A 23,383-nucleotide genomic window follows, 5' to 3' on the forward strand; every position below is an offset into this window, starting at 1 on the left:
CCTCTATCCAGCTCTACTTGTCCCACCACCCCCCACTTGTCCTACCTCCCCCCACCCCTTAAACCAGCTCATATTTCACCTCTTTTCTATTTTTCCTTAGTTCTGTTGAAGAGTCATACGGACTTGAAACGTTAATTGTGTTCCTCTCCGCAGATGCTGTCAGACCTGCTGAGTTTTTCCAGGTATTTTTGTTTTTGTTTTGGATTTCCAGCATCTGCAGTTTTTTGCTTTTATCTCAATATTACGAATCCTTACACCCGGCACTAAAAATATTCTGTAACTTCAACAATTAATTTGCAACATTTAAATAATCAGCTCTCAAATTAAAAGAATTTAATAGTGCAACAGACTTCGGATCACCCAAGAGTATCCAAAGCACATAAATGTAACATTGGTACAAAGCTGTTTTGCACATTTATAATTCATTTATATAAATGCAGCCTAAATCTAGTGCCAGACCCTGTCTCCTGAGGATGAAGTAGTCTTAGTCTGCCTCACTTCAGAGTTAGGCCGGGTCCCAACTCCAAATCTATATTAGATAAGATTAGATTTGGTGCATAGCAGAAATCACTAAACTTACACTGTAAATGCACTAAATAAGCACTGTCTGTCTACTGTTGTAATAGCTAGGTGAATAAACCAAGTATGCACCTGATCACAGGGTCTCTAACTTTTTCCAAAGCTCCAAGAACAGTTATACATATAGATGGGAGCCTATTTAATAATAATCAGTAAATAATTGCAACAGCACTTTTTTTGTCTCTATTCAGGAATCTTGAGTTTTTGTTTTATATGGTTGACCTCTCCCTCACCTTCCCCAAGGATGATATCAGCCAGCTTACAGCTTGGACTTTCAGGATCATTATAATACACATCACAGCAGAAGTACAATGGAAATGGGATATATACATCAATAACCCATATCATGACATTTGATATATCACATTAGCTGCATTACTCAGCTAAATGCATGCAAAAAAACATCATTATCCATAAAAGGGAGCTCTCAGCTTTCTAGAGTCATAAATGACATTTAATACTCAATCTATGCCACCACATTCTGCTAGTAGAAAACTTCGCCCTCCTATATGTTTTATAATTATATGGGGACCAATTGCTACACTAGGTTTTCCATCTTAGTGGCAGAAATCAAACACTAATTATTTCCCACCTGCTAAAACTTTAATTGTATTTTTGGAAAGCTTTGGTACAGCTGAAAAATAATTGGACCGAAAGTCTAGCAGTCTGCAGGATCATACTTTCTGATCTAAATTTCAGAATGGCGGTTTCATCCTTGAGGTCACAAAAATTATATGGCAAAACAGAGCACATTCTTATTATAGTTGAACCATTTAGGAACACTGAGGCTTCACAAACAATGAAAAATTAAATCATTGCACCCGTGTTGGTTTTCAACTTTTTTTATGTTTCAGAGGATTAGAAACAATGAGTAAAACTTGCTCTATCCTTACACCAAACAATCATTCTATATTCAACTGAATTGGAGATTTGTTGTGAAGATATTTTATATCAATTTTAGAAACAGCCATCAACAATATTACACTTACAATTCATCTGTGCATTTCAACAAAATAATAAATAAAATTAAAAAAATGTGATTACGTTCAGGGTAAACTTCGGATTATTGAGAAAACAGTGCACACCCACCCATGCCACAGACAGAGGGAAAGAAACTTTCCTGAAATAAAAAAAAGTACATGAACTGAAAAAATAATGTTTCCCCTTCTTTAAAGTTCCCTTTATATATATATATATATATAAAAAAATATAAAAACAGATTAAAGAAATTATTCAATTCTAACTTATACAGTTTATCATATGTAACAATTTTGTAAATACAATGCCTGAACACATTGTTCAAACGGGGAGTAAAGGATTGAATGGAATGGAATACACATTTTATGTTAAAAAAAAAACATTTTCAACCAATGTCACTAAATTAACATCAATCGCATCGCGGTTTACGTCCAAATATTTGGGATTATGTCACAAATGTTACATTGATGCAATACTGCAAGATGAGCAACTATGCAGTGGTTTATACAGTAGAGAATTAGGACGCATAACTGCCTATTCAAAGCTACAGTTTGATTTTTGGAATCCATTCTTTTGATGGCTGATGGGAGATTTCTGTCAGTTCACTAGTTCCAGACTTCACGAAATTTGCTCATAATTAGGTTACTATGTTCAATTTTAGCAGGCAGCATTTATTTAATCCATAGTACCTTAGGAGGCAGTACGTAGAAAGGAACTAAGTCTTGTGCTAATTTTATTTTAATATTAGAAAGATTACTTTTTCAAAAATGTTCTTCATCAGAATCAAACAGCGAATTCCGCTCCTCCCTTCATTGCTCTGGGAATGAGTCGTCTAATTCTAATGCCTGAGAAAGGATTAATCCACAGAAATGAGGGTTGTCCTCCAAAAACATTCTTCATTCCCTCCCATCGTAGCTTCCTTTCCCAAGTTGGTTTTTCATTTTTTAATCGTTCAATTTCCTGCACAATAGACAAAAGATGCACTGATTAGTGTGATTGCACAATAGGCAAATGCTCTAAATTAGAACCCAGCTTGATATTTTGCTCCTTCATCCACCCTTCTGCCCTCAACCAGCATTCAGCAGGGGAATCAATCTAGTTGTTTAAAATGGAGATAGGATATTGGTGCGTTACTGTTATTTTCTAAACTGTCCTTGCTTCCATAGAAATTTTGGGCGCCAGTGAAAGTTTGATTTGAGAAAGATCGATAACCAAACTGATTCATTTGTCTTCTGCAGTCTTTAATGATTTACATCCTCCAAGCGTTGTAGAAATGTGGTTTAGCATTTGAAAAACATGGCAAAACACTGCACCATCATGATCCATATCAATGGACCAATTTGTTATGCCCTAAAACTACACTGAAATCTACTTTATCCTATTATGAGCATGTGAAAAATTAAGTGCCTTCAAAACCTGACTGATTATGCTGTATAATCTTTTTTCTTCATTCATTTTGTAGTCTCCATGCACAATAGAAACTTACCCAACTGGCATTAATTCAGACGGGTAGAGGGCTCCCAGCATAGGAGCCACAGCACCAGCTATTGGGACTTATCTGCCAAGATCAATGCTATGCCTTGGCTAATTAAATCTAGACTCTAATGTTGCATAAATACATCAAGATTGAGTATGCTCATAGCTACATGAACAACCAATTTAAGATGTTCAGTTCAGCTCGTAACGTAACTCATTTACACTAGCTAGAAGCAACATACATTCATACGCAGAGACCCATTCTCTGAAAACAGAAGGAATATATTCAAATCTTGCGCCTTTTTTGAATAACAGAGTTTAGGAGCTTATGGTACCCCATTGCTTTCTCCATGGCAATGTCGTGGCCAATCAGTTGACTTGTCAACCAATCAGCACCCTCTTCTCCTGTAGTATAAATTTTTGAGTGTTTGAAATTTGGCATTCTAGTGTTTGTCCTGATGAGTGCAAGATAAAAAGTTTCAGCACATGTCTCTCTTTTCAGCAACACAATAGGATTGTTCTATGTGGTAGCTTATATATAGGGGTGACTGGAATCTGACTGAGAGATGCTCAGGAAATAGCCATGGAACGTATGTATTAATTTTTGAATTGTCCCCTGAGCTTCTTCCTTCTGAGGACGGGGGGCTTGGGTGAGGAGGGGAAAATAGAGCTGGATTCTAATATGGAGCATTTGCCTTGCAACTAACCATTTTTCTATTTATTAACATTTTGCTTTGGGTCCTGGTCCCACAGGAAACAAGTAAGTGTTGAGATGGTTTAAATTGCTCTGGGTGAAGTGTAATCACTCAAAATTATGAATACCTACATATTGGAATGATGCTTCTGTTCTGACTGCGTTGGGAGAAAAAAATGATGGCACAGCAATTTCTTCACCTGAATGCGCCGAGTAGGGCTTGGAATCTTGCCTGACCTTGCTACTAAGACCAGAGAAGCTAAAGCTAATTGTGCTAATGCTTGGCTAAGGTCAGCTGTCTCAACACACACTGGGGATTAGATCTAGTATCTTCTTACTCTCTGGCTCAGTATTCAACATATTAACTGATGGGGCCATTGTGGATTTCTAAACAAGAGAGTCTGCTTGACAAGTGAAACATTGCTGATTACAGCCCTTTAAGGTTTTAGTTTAAGCCCAGTAACTGATGAAGGAAGTCACTTGTAATTGATGCTGTTCAAGAACATCATGCATTCTAGCACTAATATAGTACTTTACTCGGTAGTCTTGACATTCTGATTCCATTGGATTGACTACAAGATTGAGCATGAGAAGCAATTTTTTTCAGGGAAGGCGGATAAAGTGGTATGGACCTTTTTTTCAAAAGTTGTTATTATTTACAGTGTCAGGTGCACCATGGCATGCAGTTCCATCATTTCTACTGATAATCTGTTTTAGTGATGCTGGTTGAACGATAAATACTGACCAAGACATAGTGTGCCGGGCTTTTCTTCAAAGTAGTACCATGGGATCCTTTGTGTTCACCTAAGAGGGCAGATGGGGCCTCGGTTTCACGTTGACAGATCTCCTCTGACAGTGCTGCAGTCTCTCTATACTGTAATGAACTGAAATATCAGCCTAGGTTATATCCTCAAGACTCTGGAATGGGACTTCACCCTACAACTTTCTGACTCGGGCGAGACTGCTACCAACAGAACTAAAGCTGATGCCTTTGGTTTTATCTGCGCTTTTGTGAAACTCGAGATTTTTATTTGTACTCTTCACTGATTTTAGAAATAATCTTTGGCGTTCCAACTATATAATGATATGTATTTGTGTGTTTTTAATCTTTACTGGAGCTTTTAACCCTAAAACATATCAGCACATTATCAGACTGTGGCGCAGCATAACAGAGAAACTCAACTTAATTCTCACACATGCTTCTTCTAGCATAGGCCACTGAATTGTGCTCAGCAATTTGTTTCTCTCCCACCTATACTCAGGTCTCTAATATTAATTATAGTATTAGTACTGCCAAAGGAGCCAACTCCTGGCAGACAAGAAATTGGAATCTTCCTAGATTGCACAGTTCAGTGCTACAAGCTTTGAACTTACACAGCAGAAAAGCATCAAAGTACATTTTGAACTGAAATTGAAATAGCAAAGCTAAGGGTAAAATGTATCTTACATCAGAATCATGCAAATAAAAATTGTGTCCCTTTTAGAGAAATGCAAATAGAAGCAAAGACCACAAGTTCTCTTTCTGCTGACATTTAACTTGGATTTCTTCAACTGCTTTTGTGTAATCAAAACATATTGTATGCACAAATTTCTAAAATTACGAAAAAAACATACCGTCTCGTCATTGCATATTGAGTGAAGCTGCGTGCCAAACATTACTGAGGTGAACGTGAGAAACAGAACTCCCTCAAGGCACAAAAAGATGATTAGGATTACAGTTACTGGAGGCGAGAAGCCACTGCATTCTGTGGAGGAAAACATCTCATTATCAAAATAGCCTACAAATTATACAATAATAGTGGATTCGACATGTTATCACTTTTCTTTTACACAATTAAAGCAGCAGTAATTAACAAAAGCTTTAATTAATGACCTTCATACGAAGAAAAGTAATGAACATCATAAGCAGTTGCACTTATAAATTTTGGAGTTCTCAACAGGCTTTTTTACTTATTCAACGTACATTTTGCCAAAACGTCAGTCATAAAAGCCAATTGGAACATATTCCTCTGTATTCAGTAGGTATACCAAAGATTTATTTTCCACAGTTTTATTTTATTCTTAAGAGTTTCCGAACTATCAGGTGGTCTTTGTAGCTAGTGTTTAGGAATGTAATGTAGTTGGAGTGATCTTCTAAACCTTAGTCATAACTTGTAGATTTTTAAAATTTACAGCACATATTTTTAATAGCAGTCTCATTTGAGTTAGCAAACTAATTTTGGTAAAACTTCAGATGAAAAAGAAGCCTTGCCTGTCCTCTTACTGTATTAAATTTAAATTGACCGTGATACTTTATCTCATTAGTTATTAAATACAAAAGAATGCTGTTGTATTTCAGTTTTTTTTTTAATTCATTCATCGAATGTGGGCTTCACTGGCTGGGCCAGCATTTATTGCCCATCCCTAGTTGCCCTTGAGCTGGTGGTGGGTGGGCTGCCTTCTTGAGCCACTGTAGTCCATGTGGTGTAGTTATACCACAGTGCTTTTAGGAAGGAGGTTCCAGGATTTTGACCCAGTAACAGTGAAGGAACGGCGATCTATTTCCAAGTCAGGATGGTGAGTGACTTTGAGGGGAACTTCCAGGTAGTGGTGTTCCCACCTATCTGCTGCTCTTGTCCTTCTAGATGGTAGTAGTCATGGGTTTGGAAGATGCTAAGGAGCCTTGGTGAATTCCTGCAGTGCATCTTGTAGATGGTATACACTGTTGCTATTATGCATTAGTGGAAGGGGGAGTGAATGTTTGTGGATGTGGTGTCAATCAAGTGGGCTGCTTTGTCCTAGGCAGTGTCAAGCTTCTTGAGTGTTGTGGGAGCTGCACGCATCCAGGCAAATGGGAAGTATTTCATCACACTCCTGACTTGTGCCTTGCAGATGGTGGACAGGATTTGGGGAGTCAGGAGGTGAGTTACTTGCTGTAGGATTCCTAGCCTCTGACCTATTCGTGTAGCCAAAGTATTTATATGACTAGTCCAGTTCAGTTTCTGGTCAATGGTAACCCTCAGGATGTTGATAGTGGGAGTTTCAGTGATGGTAATGCCATTGAACGTCAAGGGGCAATGGTTAGATTCTCTATTGTTGGAGATAGTCATCGCCTGAGACTTCCGTGGCATGAATGTTACTTGCCACTTGTCAGCCCAAGCCTGGATATTGTCCAGGTTTTGCTGCATTTGGAATTAATAATGATAATAATAATGATGAATTGATAATGGTAAAAGGTTCTCTTCTGGGTTACCAAAAATTAATTACTTTGTTTTGGTCGTAACTGCACACTCAGGGCTCCTTGTTAGTGTTAACGAATGATAGCTTGTCAACCAGCAAATGTTTGCTCCACTGCATCCTGTTATTACTACTCCTTTGAAGCTAATGGGTTCAACATTTTAATGTAGCTGTGGAACCCACAATTAATTAGACTCAGAACACTACTTAACATGGTTTCAATGCTTCAACTTTAAAACAAGGTATCTATGGGTGCATAGCTGGCATCCAATGGCCAAAAATCAGGTTTATTTGAAGTATTGGGCACAATGCGAAGTCAGACATCTATTTCTAGAAAATGATTTACCACTTGATGACTTAAGCATTGCTGAAAAAAAGAAACATATCATCAAAGCTTTTTGTCTTGCACTCATCAGCAAGCTAAAGCAACAGTAAAGGGAACAACAATTTATACTGCATGAGAAGAGAGTGCTGATTGGTTGGCAAGGGGACTCTGGTTGGTAGAGGGATTGCCATGGAGAATGCAGCAGAGAACAGTTAACTGCCAAGCTTTTGTTTCAAATTCAAATCAGGCAGGTCGCCTCTGATTGGTCAAGGCATTGCCATGAGGAATGGACCAGGAAAAGGTGTCCTTAGTTGGAAAAGGAGTAATGCGAGGACCTGCCTGGTTTGAATTTGAAACACGAGTTTGGCAGTTAACAGTTCTCTGCTGCATTCTCCATGGCAATGCGTCTAGCAATCAGAGTCCACTTGCCGACTAATCAGCACTCTCTTCTCATGCAGTATAAAGTGTTGTTTACTTTACTTTTAGTTTATCTTGCAAAGCTGTCCTGATGAGTGCAAGAAGAAAAGCTTCAATAGTATGTCTCTTTTTTCAGCAATACTCAAGTTCTGTACCACCAAATGACTACTTGAAGACTTCTTCCAATTGTATAACTATATTCTGAAAATAGTTGAGATAGTGTTTAACAAATTTCTGAACTAAATGGAAAAAACTACATAGAAATGAAAAAAAAGTCACCCTAAAAATGAAAAAAATAGCCCAAGTGATCCCAACTTCAATCTTAGATAGTATCTAAACATGCCCATTAAATTAATTAGTCTTAAAGTAACATCTTATACAGTTTGAGTCAAAATCCCACATACTGATTTAAGGATGCTCAAATATATTATACAGAGGTCAAGAAATAAACAAGTAATATATATGGTCATATGAGACATCTTGTTATTTCACTATTCTAAAAGGTTTGGGGTCTATTCGGGCAATCTTCTGTTTTAACTCAACTGAAGATATAGTAAAATAGCAATTTAGAAGCATCTAAAGTGCATCAGACAATTACAAATGTTTACCTTTTACCCAATGGAAACTGTATATGGGGCTGAAATTGGTTAAAGCCGGAAGCGCAAAATGGGCTGATAGCGAATCAGTGGCCCATTTCACTTTGCGCCTCATTTTTTTGCCCTTAATACATCTCAAAGCATGCAAAATCACTTCTCACAACAAACTAATTTTAAATTATCACCCTTGTGTTTGAATACGTCATGCCTTTATCACTCCCTATCTCTGTAACCTTCCCCAGCTCTGCAACCCTCTTCCAGAACGCTCCGTTTCTCTGACTGGTCTATCATGCTTCTCTGCTTCTCTTTGCCGCATTATTGGTGTTCACACCTTCAACCGTTTAGGTCCCATGTTCTGGAATTTTTCCATAAATCCCTTCTCCTGCCTTGCCATTTCCTCCTTTAAGATTCTCCTTGAAACCCACTATTTTAATTCTTATTTGGAGAAGCATAAGTTAATAAGATACAGCGGCATGGATTATTTGAAGAAAAATTTCAGCCAAACAAAAAAATAGTGTAATTATCCTTCTAGGTTAAAAAGGTACAGAAATTTGAATGAATGGTCTAGAATTTCTTTCAACTCTGATCACATATTCCTCCCGTTTACCTCAGCAAAGGTCAGATATAATATTTTCACTGCATGAGTATCAGTCTGCTGAACTCACACAACCTCCCCAAAGTTAAGAGCACAAATTCAGTCGGATATTCAAAGTTGGTTAAAATAATACATGGGACGAGGTTAAGTACAAACAGCAAACAAACCTGATCAAACTGACAAGATGATGTTGGTAAATTCAGCCATTTTTGGAGGAAAAGTATTGAACCATTCATTTATCATCCCTTAATTTGCTGCTGTTAGATACAAAACATCTTTCTGAGCAAATGTGATTACTCACCATTCCACTGCTCTCTGATACAGAAGAAAAATTGGACGCAGCACAGTATCAGTGCATGGACTGAAATTAGTGCTATGTACATCTGTAAATGAATGGAGAGAAATGTTATTGCATAATGTCTGTCACAATCAGCATCATCATCGAGCATGATAAGTCAGCAAAGCCAGGATCAGATTGATTCAATACACTCCAAGGTCAAAACTGCATTCACACCCCCAAAGCTTCTTACTTATTTGGTTCACAAGCTGGTTTAGCAATGACTCAGATATGGATCCCCACGAATTAGCGCACTGTCTATATGTTAGTTAAAAAGGTTAGTCTGCTCTATGACAGTAAAAAAAAGGTTTACTTATTAGAGTACACAGAAAAATTGCTGTAATTGCTAGAAAATGGTAAAAATGCTTCATATGCTACACATATTCTGCCACCGGTGCATTGTTAAGAATGTAAACTAGCCAACACCTGATTTCATGTGATACTACTGTCCTGTAAAGCAAAAACAACCACTGTGGTTAATTGTACAACATACAGGGATAATTTGCATTCAAAGAGAAAGGTAAGAAACACAAATTTTTTTCATATCGTGACAACAGTAAAAAACCTAGGTTCAGTTTAAAGGCACAATTTTGCAATAGTAGGGGATGGAGATAGGTCACAACATTCTTCTCTTCAAGCCTGTCTCCCTGTAGGCACATGGCATTGTGAATTATCCGGATAATAGAGGCAGATCTTGTTTTATATCTTGTATCACTCCAAAGAATTGGCCAATTTTTTAACCAATGACCTGCAAATACCCATTTTTAAACAAGATTGCCCAATTGATGCTGAATCATTACGCAAATAATTTGTTAAATTTAAAATGGGCCAGCCAAAAAAAACCCCTCCATTTTGATTATTCCAAATTGACAGATATGTATTCTAGTTTCATCAGTCCTAGGGAGGTGCTGAGATCCTAAAGAATATTTCTGTTAACTGCTCAGAGAGTGCCATTTTACATGCTTTAGTCTCTGATTTTAGATCTAATTAATGATATTTTTGTGAGAGCTGGGAAGGAGAATGGGAAAATTATATCTACACTAAATTAGTACTAACTGTGTACATTGATGCTTAGCAGGGCCAGGGAGAGAAATCAAGGGCCCTGATGCTTCTCCTGTTTCTGCGCCTCTTATTCCTACCCTCCCCCACCATCCCCAATTGTAGTAAAATCTGCATCAAATGCAGTTCAAATAGTAATGGCGAGAAAAACAATGTAACTTATTTTTCCCACACAAAGCTTTGCACCAATACTTTATACTCAGAAAAGCTCTTACTTCGCCCCACACTCAGATATTTAATATGATTAAACACAATCTGAAAAGCTGCCTTTCATTTTATATAAAAAGAGATAAATAAACCTACAAGTCACTTTTAGGGGGGAGAGCCTTTTCGCATTTGGTCTAACACATTAACTAAGGCCGGTGGATGGCACAGAGACAGATCCAGTCACCGCACCCCATCTTGGCTTCCAACCTCACAAGCACAGAGTCTGGGAGGTGGGAGGGATTTTAGGATTGCGTCAGTGCTGAGTAGAAAGTTTATTAGTGACGAAGGCTGGCAGTGGAGCCTGTGAGATTGTAGGAGCCTGCGGAGAGAAGGTGAAAGCCCCCCGCCACCTGCTGCTACCTCCTGCCACCATCTGCCTCGCCAGCCCCTGTCTGCCAGCATGGCGCTTGCTTTTTTTAAAATTATATTTATATTGTCATGACCACGGATCCTTATGGATATATTGAACTTCTAAGTAAGACATATTTTTTTAAAAAAAGGGGCATACAAGCAAAAACTGGCTGAGACTCTAAGGTAAACACTTGCTGGAAAATTCCTATGCGGAATACTTGACAAACTAGTTGAGAGAACAGAATGTCACACCTAAAAGCTGTGACACAGCCTACTTCAGAGGCACTTCAAAGAAAAATATACAATGCAAACTAAACTGTAACCTCCTGTGGTTGCGGAGGTAATGGAAAATGATTACCATCTCAACTGAAACCACCTCCTGCTGAGTTATATCCCAGACTATGAACATGAATTGAGTTGAAAAGAAAATAGATCTGGACGAAAGACATGTTTGTTTTATCCCTTCCAGGAATACACAAGGAAAGGGGTTTAAAAAAGCCAACTGCAACCTTTGTTCTGTGTGGTAGTCTGGGGTTCTGCTCTGGTGTGTGTGCGCGCTGTGAAGGTCACAGCTGAAGAACACCAACTGTGCATCCCTGTGCTGGCAGGTAAAAAGTCCTTTCTCTCTGACTGCTGGAAGCAAGCCACAAGTCAGCAAAGCCACAGTCGAAAAGGAAACAGGACAACTCCTTTCAGCTAGCCTGCAGAACCAAGAATCTCCAAACCAAATGCTCAACGGCCAAAGTCAGCTCTACCGGAATCACTTCAAATTAACGGCCGCAATGTTTCACCATCTACTCCTCACGGACAAGCCAAAGGGCTGATATGTATATCTTTTTAACTTTTATTTTTGGACTCAATTTCTAACTTCTAACCTGTGTGTATGTGTGCTGCATTTTTATTATTTCTTCTCTCGTGTTTAGTAACTATAATAAACTCTCACTTTCTTTAACACAAGAAAGCCTGGTTAAATTGGCTCCTTTTAAAACATAAGTACATTTGGACTGGGAAAAGGTATCCATGAGGGAAGGAATTTTTTTTAAATTAACCTTGTTGCCACCAACTGAGGGGGTTGAATAAAGAAAGGGAGCAAGTTTATCCCTCCTCACCCGGCAGCATAACAATTTGGGGTACCTTGTCCGAATCATAACAAATTGGGGGGCCTCGCCCAGAGACCAGTCGTAACAAAATATCACTATTTTACCATAACTCTCACTCCTAACGATCTTTGCTGAAGCAAACTGATGGCAAAGGAAAAACTGACAAAAGTGAGAATTCTTAAGCAAGCTCATTGCATTCATTACAACTGCTCTACAAAGGCTGTGCTCACACATTGCCAGACCAAGTCAGAGTGAATAAGCTATGAGGGAAGATTAAGGAGGCTTATGTTTTACAGTCTAGGAAGAAATGATTAAAGGGAATACCTCATTGATGTATGCAAAATATTAATTACTATAGGTAAGATGCACCCAGATTGTTACTGCAATGCATGCTAAGAACGAAGAACTAGAGGACATAAAATAGAAATTAATTAAAAGCAAATCTAAAGAAAACACAAGTTAAGATTACATTCCTTTCAGAGTAAAAAACAGAACAGTCTACCAAACAGGTTAATAGAGGCTCCTAGGGGAGACGGTGGCATAGTGGTATTGTCACTGGGCTAGTGTTCCAGAGATCCAAGGCAATACTCTGGGGATAAAGGCAAAATACAGCGGATGCTGGAAATCTGAAACAAAAGCAAAAAATGCTGGAAAAAAACTCAGGAGGACTGACAGCCTGAGAGAGAGTTAACTTTTCAAATCTGTATGACTCTTCTTCTGAAGAAGAGTTAAACGGACTCGAAACGTTAACTCTGTAATACTCTGGGGATCTAGGTTCTAGTCCCACCAGGCAGGTGGTGAAATTCGAATTCAATAAAAATCTGGAATTAAAAGTCTGGTGATGACCACAAAAACATTGCTGATTGTTGTAAAATACCCATCTGGTTCACTAATGTCCTTTAAGGAAGGAATCTGGTCTGGCGTACATGCGGCTCCAGACCCACAGCAAGGTGGTTGACTCTTAAATGCCCTCTGAACATGGGTAATTAAGGATGGACAATAAATGCTGGCCTAGCCAGCAATGCCCACCACACCCCATGAACGAATGAAAAAAAGGGTTTTTCAAAGTACAATTAGATGTTCTGATGGGAGAGTTAATGTACTAGGGGAATGGTAGCAAAAAATAACTATTTTGTCTAGTTTTACCATGACAGGGTTTTAACATAGCTTTGAAAACTAGCTAATTGAAAACTGGTACAAATGTTGTGCCATTGTTTTAGTTAACTTCAAGGTTACAGGCTTGAGGGAAAAGTCACATTAAAATAAAACCATAAAGGTAGCTGAGTGAGTACAAGGAACTTGGCCTGAATTGGATTTCAGCACTGAAATGACTAGAAACTGCTTTCAGTTGTTTGGACTTCCAAGTACCTAGAGTCCATTTATTATGACAAGCCAGTGGAAATCTGTTGTGCAGAACTTGCATAGCCAGATCACTGGGATAGATATCAATCCTAATATTACAGCATTAAAGAAAGAATTTAAATACAAAAGGAGCCCAGATGGAATCCCTTTGGACTGAGCTGAGGGATAACTGTTCATCTTTTTTTTGGCCTTCCCTCACCGACTTACTCATAGACACTAGCAGCTTTGCTGTGGTCCTTGCCACTAACACCATTCGCTCCCTCCACTCGTCTCATCACTTCCCCTCAGCTGACGAGTTAACAAGTGTCTTGCACTGCCCAGCTGCAAATGACGTCCCTCAAGTCTGCGCAGGCCGTACTTTGTAATGTTGCCTTGTTATCAGGCGTGTGCATTTTGCCTTTATTGTATCTACATTGTGTCCATTTGAAGATATGAGCCCGGGTCCCCTTACAGCATGGGCCCCAGTGTTTTGCACCGTTCATAAACTTGGCACCATCCAAAACTTTGCTGCCTATGTCCTAACTCTCTCCAAGTCCCATTCACTCATCACCTGTCCTTGCTGACTTGCATTGGCTCTCCCGAGCTTTGGTGCTTAGGTATGTACTACTGATTTTGCACACAATCTATAGCATGCTTACTCAAGAGCCAAGATGCAGGTGAATAGAAATTCTTTCTTATTTGTTGTCGTTGAGTTTCAAATTACAGGTCATGCAAAAATAAGAACAGAAATTTACAGCACAGAAGGATGCCATTCCATCCATCGTTTCAGTGTCAGATATTTGCTGCAGCAACTGATACATGGGTGATTCGATAATGCTAATTATTTTATTTATATAATAAACATCCCAAGGTGCTTCACAGAAGCATGATATAGAAAAGTTTTACACCGAGCCATATAAGAAGATATTAGAACAGATGATCAAAAGTTTTGGCACAAAGGTGGATTTTAAGGAGATTCTTATAAAAAGGTAGAGCAGTGAAGAGGCTTAGGGAGGGAGTTATGGGACCTTAGGGTCTTAGCAATGATATCTCGGAGGGCGGGGTTGGAGAAGATTACAGAGATAGTGAGGGAGACACCATAGTGAGAGCTGAAAACAAGGGTGAGAATTTAAAAATTGAGTTACTGTTTAAACGGTCAATGAGGGCAGGGGCGATGGGTGAATGGGACTTGGTGAGAGTTAGGACATGGGCAGCAGAATTTCAGATGATGCCAAGTTTATGGATGGTAGAATATGGCAGGCTGACCAGGAGTGTGTTGAAGTAATCAAGTCTAGAGATAATGAAGGTAGATTAATTCTTGAAGGGCTCAGGAAAGAACTTAACACTTTTGAAGAGACAAGAAACTTTTGGAGAGTTTCTACATGACCACTCAAAATCAAAGCGCAGAGCATTAGTGGCAGAAAACTGAGGACAATATACATGTACTTCACATAATATTCAAGTTCCAAAGTTACTCAGTATTTGATAAGAGGAAGTTGCCTATGAAGCTACCAATTAAAAGTTATTGAGGTTGCAAATTGATATTCATGACTGGATGGATTTTGCTGCGATAGAAATGCTTAAGCTATAAATAATTTATGTAAGTGGTTGAAATTTTGAAAATTATATATCCTTACCAAAAAACAAAGACAAAGATGAATATAATTTGCTAGCCCTGCTGATGAAAATGCTATTCTTTTAATTAAGTTTACAAACTATAAGAAAATGTGGATTTGTTCAAACCTTTTTGATTTTTTAAGCAGTATGAACTACTTTATGGTGAAATCTCAAACAGAACTCCCACAGCAGGGAGGCAACCATAGGCTTCAATGAATCATGATGAAACTGGACTCATCAGCATAATTATTATGGTTACTATCTCAAATTTCATATGCTACAATATAAAAATTTATTCTATTTTATTGAAAAAGATATATTTTGATAAGGATTTAAAAAAAAATATTGCTTTAATTCATACAAAGCAGGGAGGTGGGATTCCAAGGAAGATGAGAGATGGCTCCACAGCACAAAACCTGAGCAATTTGCAACATCCTACCTGCAAGTTTTATAGTCGGTTTCTCCCTTAGACTGCTCATTTAAGTTAAACAGCATTGTGTTTTAAATTATAGTTTCCCACCTCAATCCCCCCAACTCGCAGTGAATTGAGTTTCAAATTGGTTATTTTAACAACTGCGCTTAGTTGAAAAGCATTCATTTTGTGTCTGCTTGCCAAGACTGTAATAATCAATCACTGGATGAGGCAGATTCAATAGATTTTCTGTAGTGTCCTAATCTCTCAGCAACAATGCATTGAAAATTTAAATCCTGTGCTATCCATGAACAGGATATACTAGAATAAAGTGCTCTGTCACACTTGGTGAATGAAATGAATGCTATTTAACAGAATTATAACCTTGGTTACTTAGTTCCTTGTTTCATGGCATCAATAATATTGTGGCTTGATTTTAAAAGGTTAATTGGAGGAGTTCTAAATGTTAGTTCTAAATTGTTTGCTATGGTACAATTTTAATTGCCCAAAATTTGCAGTAAACTTACAGTAAAGAGTACAAAGAATTTTTGATTGTTCTCTCCAACACAGTTGTTCACCCAAGGACAATGGTGGTCCATCTTCCGGATGCACCTTTTACAAATACTGTTTTTGGGAAAAAAGAAAAATATCTGTTGCATAATAAAAATAAGCCAAGAAATGCTCACTAATTTTCAAGCACGCAAACATTTATATTTAATCATACACCTCCATCGTTTTTCAAAAAACATATTCAAGAATGTCTGGGACATTATCTGCTACTACATTCAAGATATTTTTTAAATTTGCCCCCATGTCATTTGACAACCTTTGTACTTGACTTGCCACACATTATGGATGTTATCAATTGAGAATTTCTTCTTCTGGTGTCTCATCAGAAATAACTTGGTGAAATAACTTTGGCATGAGAGCTCCAATGATATAAATTTATTCTAAGGGATTTTCCTGGATTGGCTAATTAGTGGCTAGAGGTAGCGCTCATCGTCCAATTAAGGACAGCAGGCAGGCTCTTGAAGTTGGTGAGCCAATAGGAAGCCCTCCAGCTTGCAGTAGCTGCAGCCTGCCATTGCAGTCATGAATTGTGGTGACAAGTAAACAACAGAGAAGGCTCCATAAAGATCCTCATCCTAAATGATAGGGGAGCCCAGTACATCAGTGTGCAAGATAAGGCTGAAGCATTGTTACCAATTTCATTCAAAAGTGCAGAACCTATGATTCATCTTGGGTTCTTTCTGAGGTTTTTGGTATCACAGTTGCCAGTCTTCAGCCAATTTCATCCACTCCATTTATCAAGAAATGGCTGAATGCACTGGATACAGCACAGGCAATGCACCCCGCCAACATCCCAGCTGTTCCACTGAAGACTTGTGCTCCAGGACTAATCGTGCCCCAGCCAAACAGTTTCAGTACGACTACAACACTGGTACCAACCCGATAATTGCCCAGGTATTCCCTGTCCATAAAAAGCAGTACAAATCCAATCTGGCCAACAGCCACCCAGTCTACTCTCAATCATTAGCAAAGTGATGGAAAATGCCGTCAACAGTGCGCACTTGTTCAGTAAAAAGGTACACACTAATGCCCAGTTTGGACTCTGGAAGGGCCACTTGGCTCCAGAACCCATTACAGCTTTGGTCCAGATTAGGACAAAAGAGCTGAATTCAAGAAGTGAGATGTGAGTGACTGCAGGTGACATCAAGGCAGCATTTGACTGAGTGTGACATCAAGGAGCTGCAGCAACACTGAAATCAATGGGAATCCGGAGGAAAGCTCTCCTCTGGTTGGAGTCATACCTAGCACCAAGGAAGGTGGTTGTGGTTGTTGAAGATCAATCATCTCACCCTCATGACATCCCTGCATAAGTTCCTCAGGATAGTGTCCTAAGTTCAACTATCTTCAGGTGCGTCGGCATGACCTTCAGAAGGTCAGAAGTAGGAATGTTCGCTGATGATCGCCCACCATTCAGTACCATCCAAAACTCCTCAGATACCGAAGAAGTTCGTGCCTGCATTCAGCAAGACCTGGACAACATTCAGGCTTGGTCTGATAAGTGTCAAGTAACATTCATGCCATGCAAGTGCCAGGCATGACCATCTGCAACAAGAGAGAATCCCCTTGTTGTTCAATAGGACCACTATCACTGAATCGCCCTTCAACATCCTGGGGGTTAACATTGACCAGAAACTTCACTGAACCAGCCATATAAATACTGTGTTTACTGAGCAGGGCACAGGATGGGAATTTTGTGGAGGGCAACTCATCTCTCGACTCCCAACACCTGTCCACCATCTATTAGGCGCAAGTCATGAGTATGATGGGATATTCTCCATTTTCCAGGATTAATGCGGGTCTAATACTCAAGAAGCTCAACATTATCCAGGACAAAGCAACTTGCTTCATTGGTACTCCATTTGCCCTAAACATTCACTCCCTCCACCACCGCTGAAGTGTGGCAGCAGTATGTACCACATACAAGATGCACTGCAGCAACTTGCCAACGCTCCTTTGACAGCAATTTCTAAACTGCAGCCTCTATCAGCTAGAAGAACAAGGGGAACAGATGCACAAGAACTCCACCACCTACAGGTTCACACACCATCCTGACATGGAACTACATCACCATTCTTTCATTGTCTCTGGGTCAAAATCCTGGAACTCTCTTCCAAACAGCACTGTGGGTGTACCTACACTACAAGGACTGCAGCGGTTCAAGAAGACATCTTTCCACCACCTTCCTGAGAAGGGATGATGACAGTAAATGCTGGCTTTGCCAGCAATATTCGTGACCCACAAACAAATATATTAAAAAATTACATTACAAATCTGGTGAGAGTACGCCAATGTCAGAGCTAGATCCACATAGGTCAGCAATGCTAAAAACCGTATAAGATAGCCAAGAGGTCAGCACCCAGGTGCTGAGACTCCACACAAACAGCAACTTCTCTCATCAGGAACTGCTCAATTATGGTTGAAGGCAGGGTCCAAAACCCCTGCTTGAGAAGCCATTCAATTGTTTTTTTGATGAAAAGTAAATGTATTTTGACAGTGTTAAATGCAGCCTGTTTCAAGAATTCAGTAAGATCAACAACTTTTCAAAGTGCATTTCAGGATTTTGTTCCAGAGGATTTCAGGATGAGGAATGAACATTTGCTAGTGTAAGCTTTTATAGATATGTTGAAAGTTGCTGAGATTATGCTGCTTACGTTTTTTTAAATCACAGAATCATATAACTGTTACAGTGCAGAAGGAGGCTACTCAGCCCATTGTGTCTGCACCGGCTCTCCAAAGAGCACCATGACTTACAGCCATTCTCCTGCTTTTCCCCCATACCCTTACATATGTTTCTATTCAAATAATCATCTATTGCCCTCTTGAACTCCTCGATTGAATCTGCCTCCACCACACTTCCAGGCAGTGCATTCCAGACTTGAACCACTTGCTGTGTGAAAACATCTTTTCTCACATCACATTTGCTTCTTTTGCAAATCACTTTAAATCTGCGCCCGTTTGTTCTCAATCCCTTGATCAGCGGGAACAGTTTCTCCCTATCTACTCTATCCAGCCCCGTCATGATTTTGAATACCCCTATCAAATCTCCACTTAGCCTTCTCCTCTCCAAGGAGAACAGTCCCAACCTTTCCAATCCATCTTCATAACTCAAGTTTCTCATCCCTGGCACCATTTTTGTAAACCTCTTCTGCACTCTCTCCAATGCGATCATATCCTTCCTATAGTGTGGCACCCAGAACTGTACACAATACTCCAGCTGAGATCTAACTAGTGTCTTATATAGGGTCAGCATAACCTCCCTGCTCTTGTACTCTATGCCCCTATTAATAAAGCCCAGGGTACTGTATGCTTTATTGACTGCTCTCTCCATCTGTCCTGCCACTTTCAATGATCTATGCACATATACACCCAAGTTTTGCTGCTCCTGCACAGTCTTAAGAATTGTACGCGGAAGTTAAACCGACCGGTCTGTAATTGCTGGGCTTATCCTCATAACCTGTTTTAAACAAGGGCATAATGTTTGCAATTCTCCAGTCCTCTGGCACTTACCCGAGTCGAGGGACTCTTAAAGATTATGGCTAATTTCCACTCTTGCTTCCTTCAATATCCTTGGGTGCATTTCATCCGGAGACGGTGTCTCATCAACCTTAAGTCCGACACTTTATCCAACACTTCTTCCTTATCAATTTTGAATCCTTCTAGTGACATAGGGGAGAATTTTCCCCATGTTGGGTGTGCCAGTCAGGAGCGGGCGGGCGTAGAGCCGATCGTCGCCCACGATTGGCTCCATGACACCATTTTATGTGGGCAGGCAAGTTAAAGCCTGCCCATCGTGATGCACGGTTGGTAGCGCTCAGGGCTACCTGTGCGGGCGGGGGGGGGGGGATTGGGAAGAGGGAGTCAGAGCCTGTGATCCTTTGCGCATGCGCGTGAAAGAGCACAGAAATCCCCCTGAAGCAGCCATGCCTCAGGGAGATTAAGAACATAATGAGAATTTTTAATAAAGAAAGTTAAAAATTATTTACACATGTCCCCTCGTGAGACAGTGTCACATAAGCTGGGGCATGTTTATGAATTGAGAAAAATATACTTATTTATTTAATAAAACCTTCAGGAAACCTGCCTGTGGAAGAAGTTTCCTGAAAAATGCGAAGGCCGCCTGGGCTCTTCGTCTGCCCACCAACCTTAGGGTTGGACGGGCACCGTTGATAATTACTTTAATTTGTTTTTAAATGGCCTTAACAGGCCTTTGACAATTCAGTGGGAGTGCAGCCGCCTCTGGCATGTGCCCGCTGAACGAAAGATCTGAATTATGCGCGGTGATGTTGGGTTGCATGCCCGACGTCACCGCCTGTCATTTTACGCGTCGGCATGCCAGGCCCGTCCCCACACGCCGATGTGAAAATTCAGGCCATAGTTTCCTCCTTTGTCACTGTGGCCTTGGTGGCATCTGCTTCCTTGGTAAAGACAGACGCCTTAACACCTCAGCCATGCTCCCTACCTCCAGGTGTAACTCCCCTAATCGGCTTTACTCTAGTAACCACCCTCTTACTATTTATGTGTCAATAGAAGACTTTGGGATTCCACTGTATGTTGGCTGCCAGTCTTTTCTCATGATCCCTCTTTGCTTCTTTTATTTGCCTTTTCACCTCCCCTCTGAACCTTCTGTATTCCGCTCGTTTCCCAGTTGTATTTTCTACCTGACACCAGTCATTGGCACAATCTTTCTTCTTTACCTTAAGATGTATCTCCTTTTTCATCCAGGGAGCTCTGGAATTGTTTGTTCTACCTTTCCCTTTTGAGGGAATATACCTTGACTGTGCCCGAACCATTTCTTCTTTTAAGGTAGCACATTGCTCAGCTAGTTTCTCTAATCCTAACCCTAATGCACCAGCCTTTCCAGTCTATCTGGTCCAGCTCTGTTCTTGCCCCAATGAAGTCAGCTTTCCATCAGTTAATTATTCTTATTCCGGATTGCACATTGTCCTTTTCCACCATCATCCTAAACCTTATGATACAATGATCACTGTCTCCTAAATGTTTCCCCACTGACACTTGATCTACTTGGCCCACCTCATTTTCAAAAACCAGGTCCAACAGTACATCCTTTCTTGTTGAACTGGACACAATGCTGCAGAAAATTCTTCTGAACACAATCTAGGAACTCTTGCCCCTCTCTGCCCTTTACACTGCCACTGTCCCAGTCTACATTTAGGTAATTAAAGTCTCCCATTATAACTACTCTATAATGCTTCATCTCTCTGTAATTTCCCTACAGGTTTGTTCCTCTACATCCTTCCCACTAGCTGGCGGTCTATAGACTACACCGAGCAATGTCATTGCACCCTTTTTGTCCCTTAGATCTAGCCAAATTGATTCTGTCCTTGGACCCTCTGGGACATCCTCTTTCTCCAACACTGCAAAGTTCTCCTTAACCAATGCTGCCACTTGTCCTCCATTTTTTCCGATCTTTTCTGAACACCTTGTATCCAGGAATATTTAACACCCAGTCCTGCCCTTTCTTGAGCCAGGTCTCTGTTATTGCCACAACATCATATTTCCACATGCAATCTGCACCTGTAATTCCCCAATCTTATTTACTATACTCCGTGCATTCACATAAATGCACAGTAACCCTGATTTAGACGTCATGACTATCTTCCCTACTGCAACCCGTCTGGCTTGTACAGGTGTCAGCTTCCCCAAAGCCAGTCCCAGTATCCCAGGAATCTGAAGCCCTCCCTCCTGCACCATCTTTCCAGCCACACATTCATCTGCCTTATCCTCCTATTTCTGTACTCATTTGCACATGGCACTGGGAGTAATCGGGAGATTACTACATTTGAGGTCCTGCTTGCTAATTTTTGACCTAGCTCCCTAAATTCTGATTGCAAAACCACACCTCCCTTTCAACTTAAGTCACTGGTACCAACGTGGACCATGACCTCTGGCTGATCACCCTCCCCCAGAAGAATGTTCTGCAGCCCACTCTGAACTCAGGTTTAGCTGATATTTGCTAGGATATTGCAAAATTCACATAATTAGACCTGTTAATTTTACCCATACAGTACACAAGGAGCACAAATTATACAAAGGATCAACAGCAGGTATTTCAAGCTTCTAACCATCAAAAATCCTTAGTCAAAATTTAAAAAATACTGCCAAAACAGCAGGCGGAGTTCTTTTTAAAAGTCCTTATCAAAATTATCTAGAAATGAAGACAAATTCATTATGGTAACTGGCAAGCAATATAAGGGCCTTGTCCAATTAATGGCATGAAGCAAAGGAATTTCCAACATACCTTCATATTTGCTACACTTGAGTCAATTCAAAGATTAAACATTTTCTTCCCATTTCGTAATTTATTATGTTTATCTTGTACTTATAACAATTGAGCCACAGGATAACCATTAATTTATTTTCTGATAGAATGATCAGTGCTACTAACATTAAGATAGTGGAAGGGAGCAGAATGAACATTAGTAAAGAGCAACAATTTGAATTTGACAACTACTGTTACGATTCAGGCTTTCTCCTTGAAAAGTGTGTTCATAGTGGAAGGGGCAATTTCCATAAGAAAACCAGACTGGTTTTCAATGAACTGAACCCTGCACTTAAATACACTTTATGAATGAGACAACATGCCACAGTCTACCCATTAATTACAGTTTGATGCACTGAACCTTACATGGGATAACCACTTTCATGTTTGTTTCAAAAGACTGCCAGACTGCTGTGATCAATGGCCAGATTTATTTAGAAGATAGATAATTACAAAGCAGATGCACACACACACATAGAAAGCAATAAATTGAATTGGTCTCCAAGAGATTAAAATGCCTTTGACAGAAACTACCAGTCGAATTTTGTGGCAGTGGGATTTCACGTTCCTGCCCCAGTCAGTGGGGTTTAGAATGGCTCACCGCATTTTAAGGCCCATCCCGGCCATGACGGGGCTAGAAAATTCCGGCCTATTTCTTTCTTCTTTCAGAAGAAACTGATTTTCGTAAACTTCCCAGAGCAATATTTGTATGTGGGTGAGAAAGTATTCATACCTACCATATGGAGTATGAGTGTGAACACCAGTAATTTCAATGGAGATTAAAACTGAAAATTGCACTTCAACACTAAACTCAAGGTTAGTAGCTACGGCCAGAAATAAATCTTTTATAATGTAGGTGATACTACTGATGATGAACATGTCCATTTCCCATCTGTAAACCCATGCACGTTAACATTTAAAATCATGAGCCAGCCATGAAACCTAACCCAATTAGTTTCAAATTAGGAAGTGTCACTAACAAAGCGAGCTAGAAGATTTTTATTGTAATTATGGACAAATCAAGACAATTTCATGCATTGGTAAAATCATTTTAATAAGATAATGATTGATGGTGACAGTACTAAGCATGGACTGCCAAAATCAAGGCTTCTGCATTGGCAAGCTTTCAAATACTTAATGAAAAATCAATCAACTGTATGTTTCCACTATATTATTTGCTGCAAAACAGTTTAATTAACAGAGAAAAACAACAGAAAATGCATAATGTGCCTT

The 23,383-nt window shown here is 39.7% G+C and overlaps 1 protein-coding gene across 5 annotated transcripts in view; it reads right to left on the reverse strand.

The window, feature by feature from the left end:
• Positions 1–1,491: 1,491 nt before the first annotated feature.
• zdhhc7 (zinc finger DHHC-type palmitoyltransferase 7) overlaps positions 1,492–23,383 on the reverse strand; it is an 84,045-nt gene continuing 62,153 nt past the window's right edge. For all 5 annotated transcript variants that reach the window (XM_041192178.1, XM_041192177.1, XM_041192179.1 and 2 more), the window contains 4 exons: positions 15,828–15,924; positions 9,178–9,259; positions 5,342–5,472; positions 1,492–2,517 (listed from right to left, as the gene is read on the reverse strand). In XM_041192178.1, coding sequence (XP_041048112.1) covers positions 2,341–2,517; positions 5,342–5,472; positions 9,178–9,259; positions 15,828–15,924 — 487 coding nt within the window. In that variant the 3' untranslated portion in view covers positions 1,492–2,340. The remainder of the gene's footprint in view (positions 2,518–5,341; positions 5,473–9,177; positions 9,260–15,827; positions 15,925–23,383) is intronic.

Source organism: Carcharodon carcharias, chromosome 7 (assembly GCF_017639515.1).
Source record: "Carcharodon carcharias isolate sCarCar2 chromosome 7, sCarCar2.pri, whole genome shotgun sequence".
NCBI classification, from domain to species: domain Eukaryota; kingdom Metazoa; phylum Chordata; class Chondrichthyes; order Lamniformes; family Lamnidae; genus Carcharodon; species Carcharodon carcharias.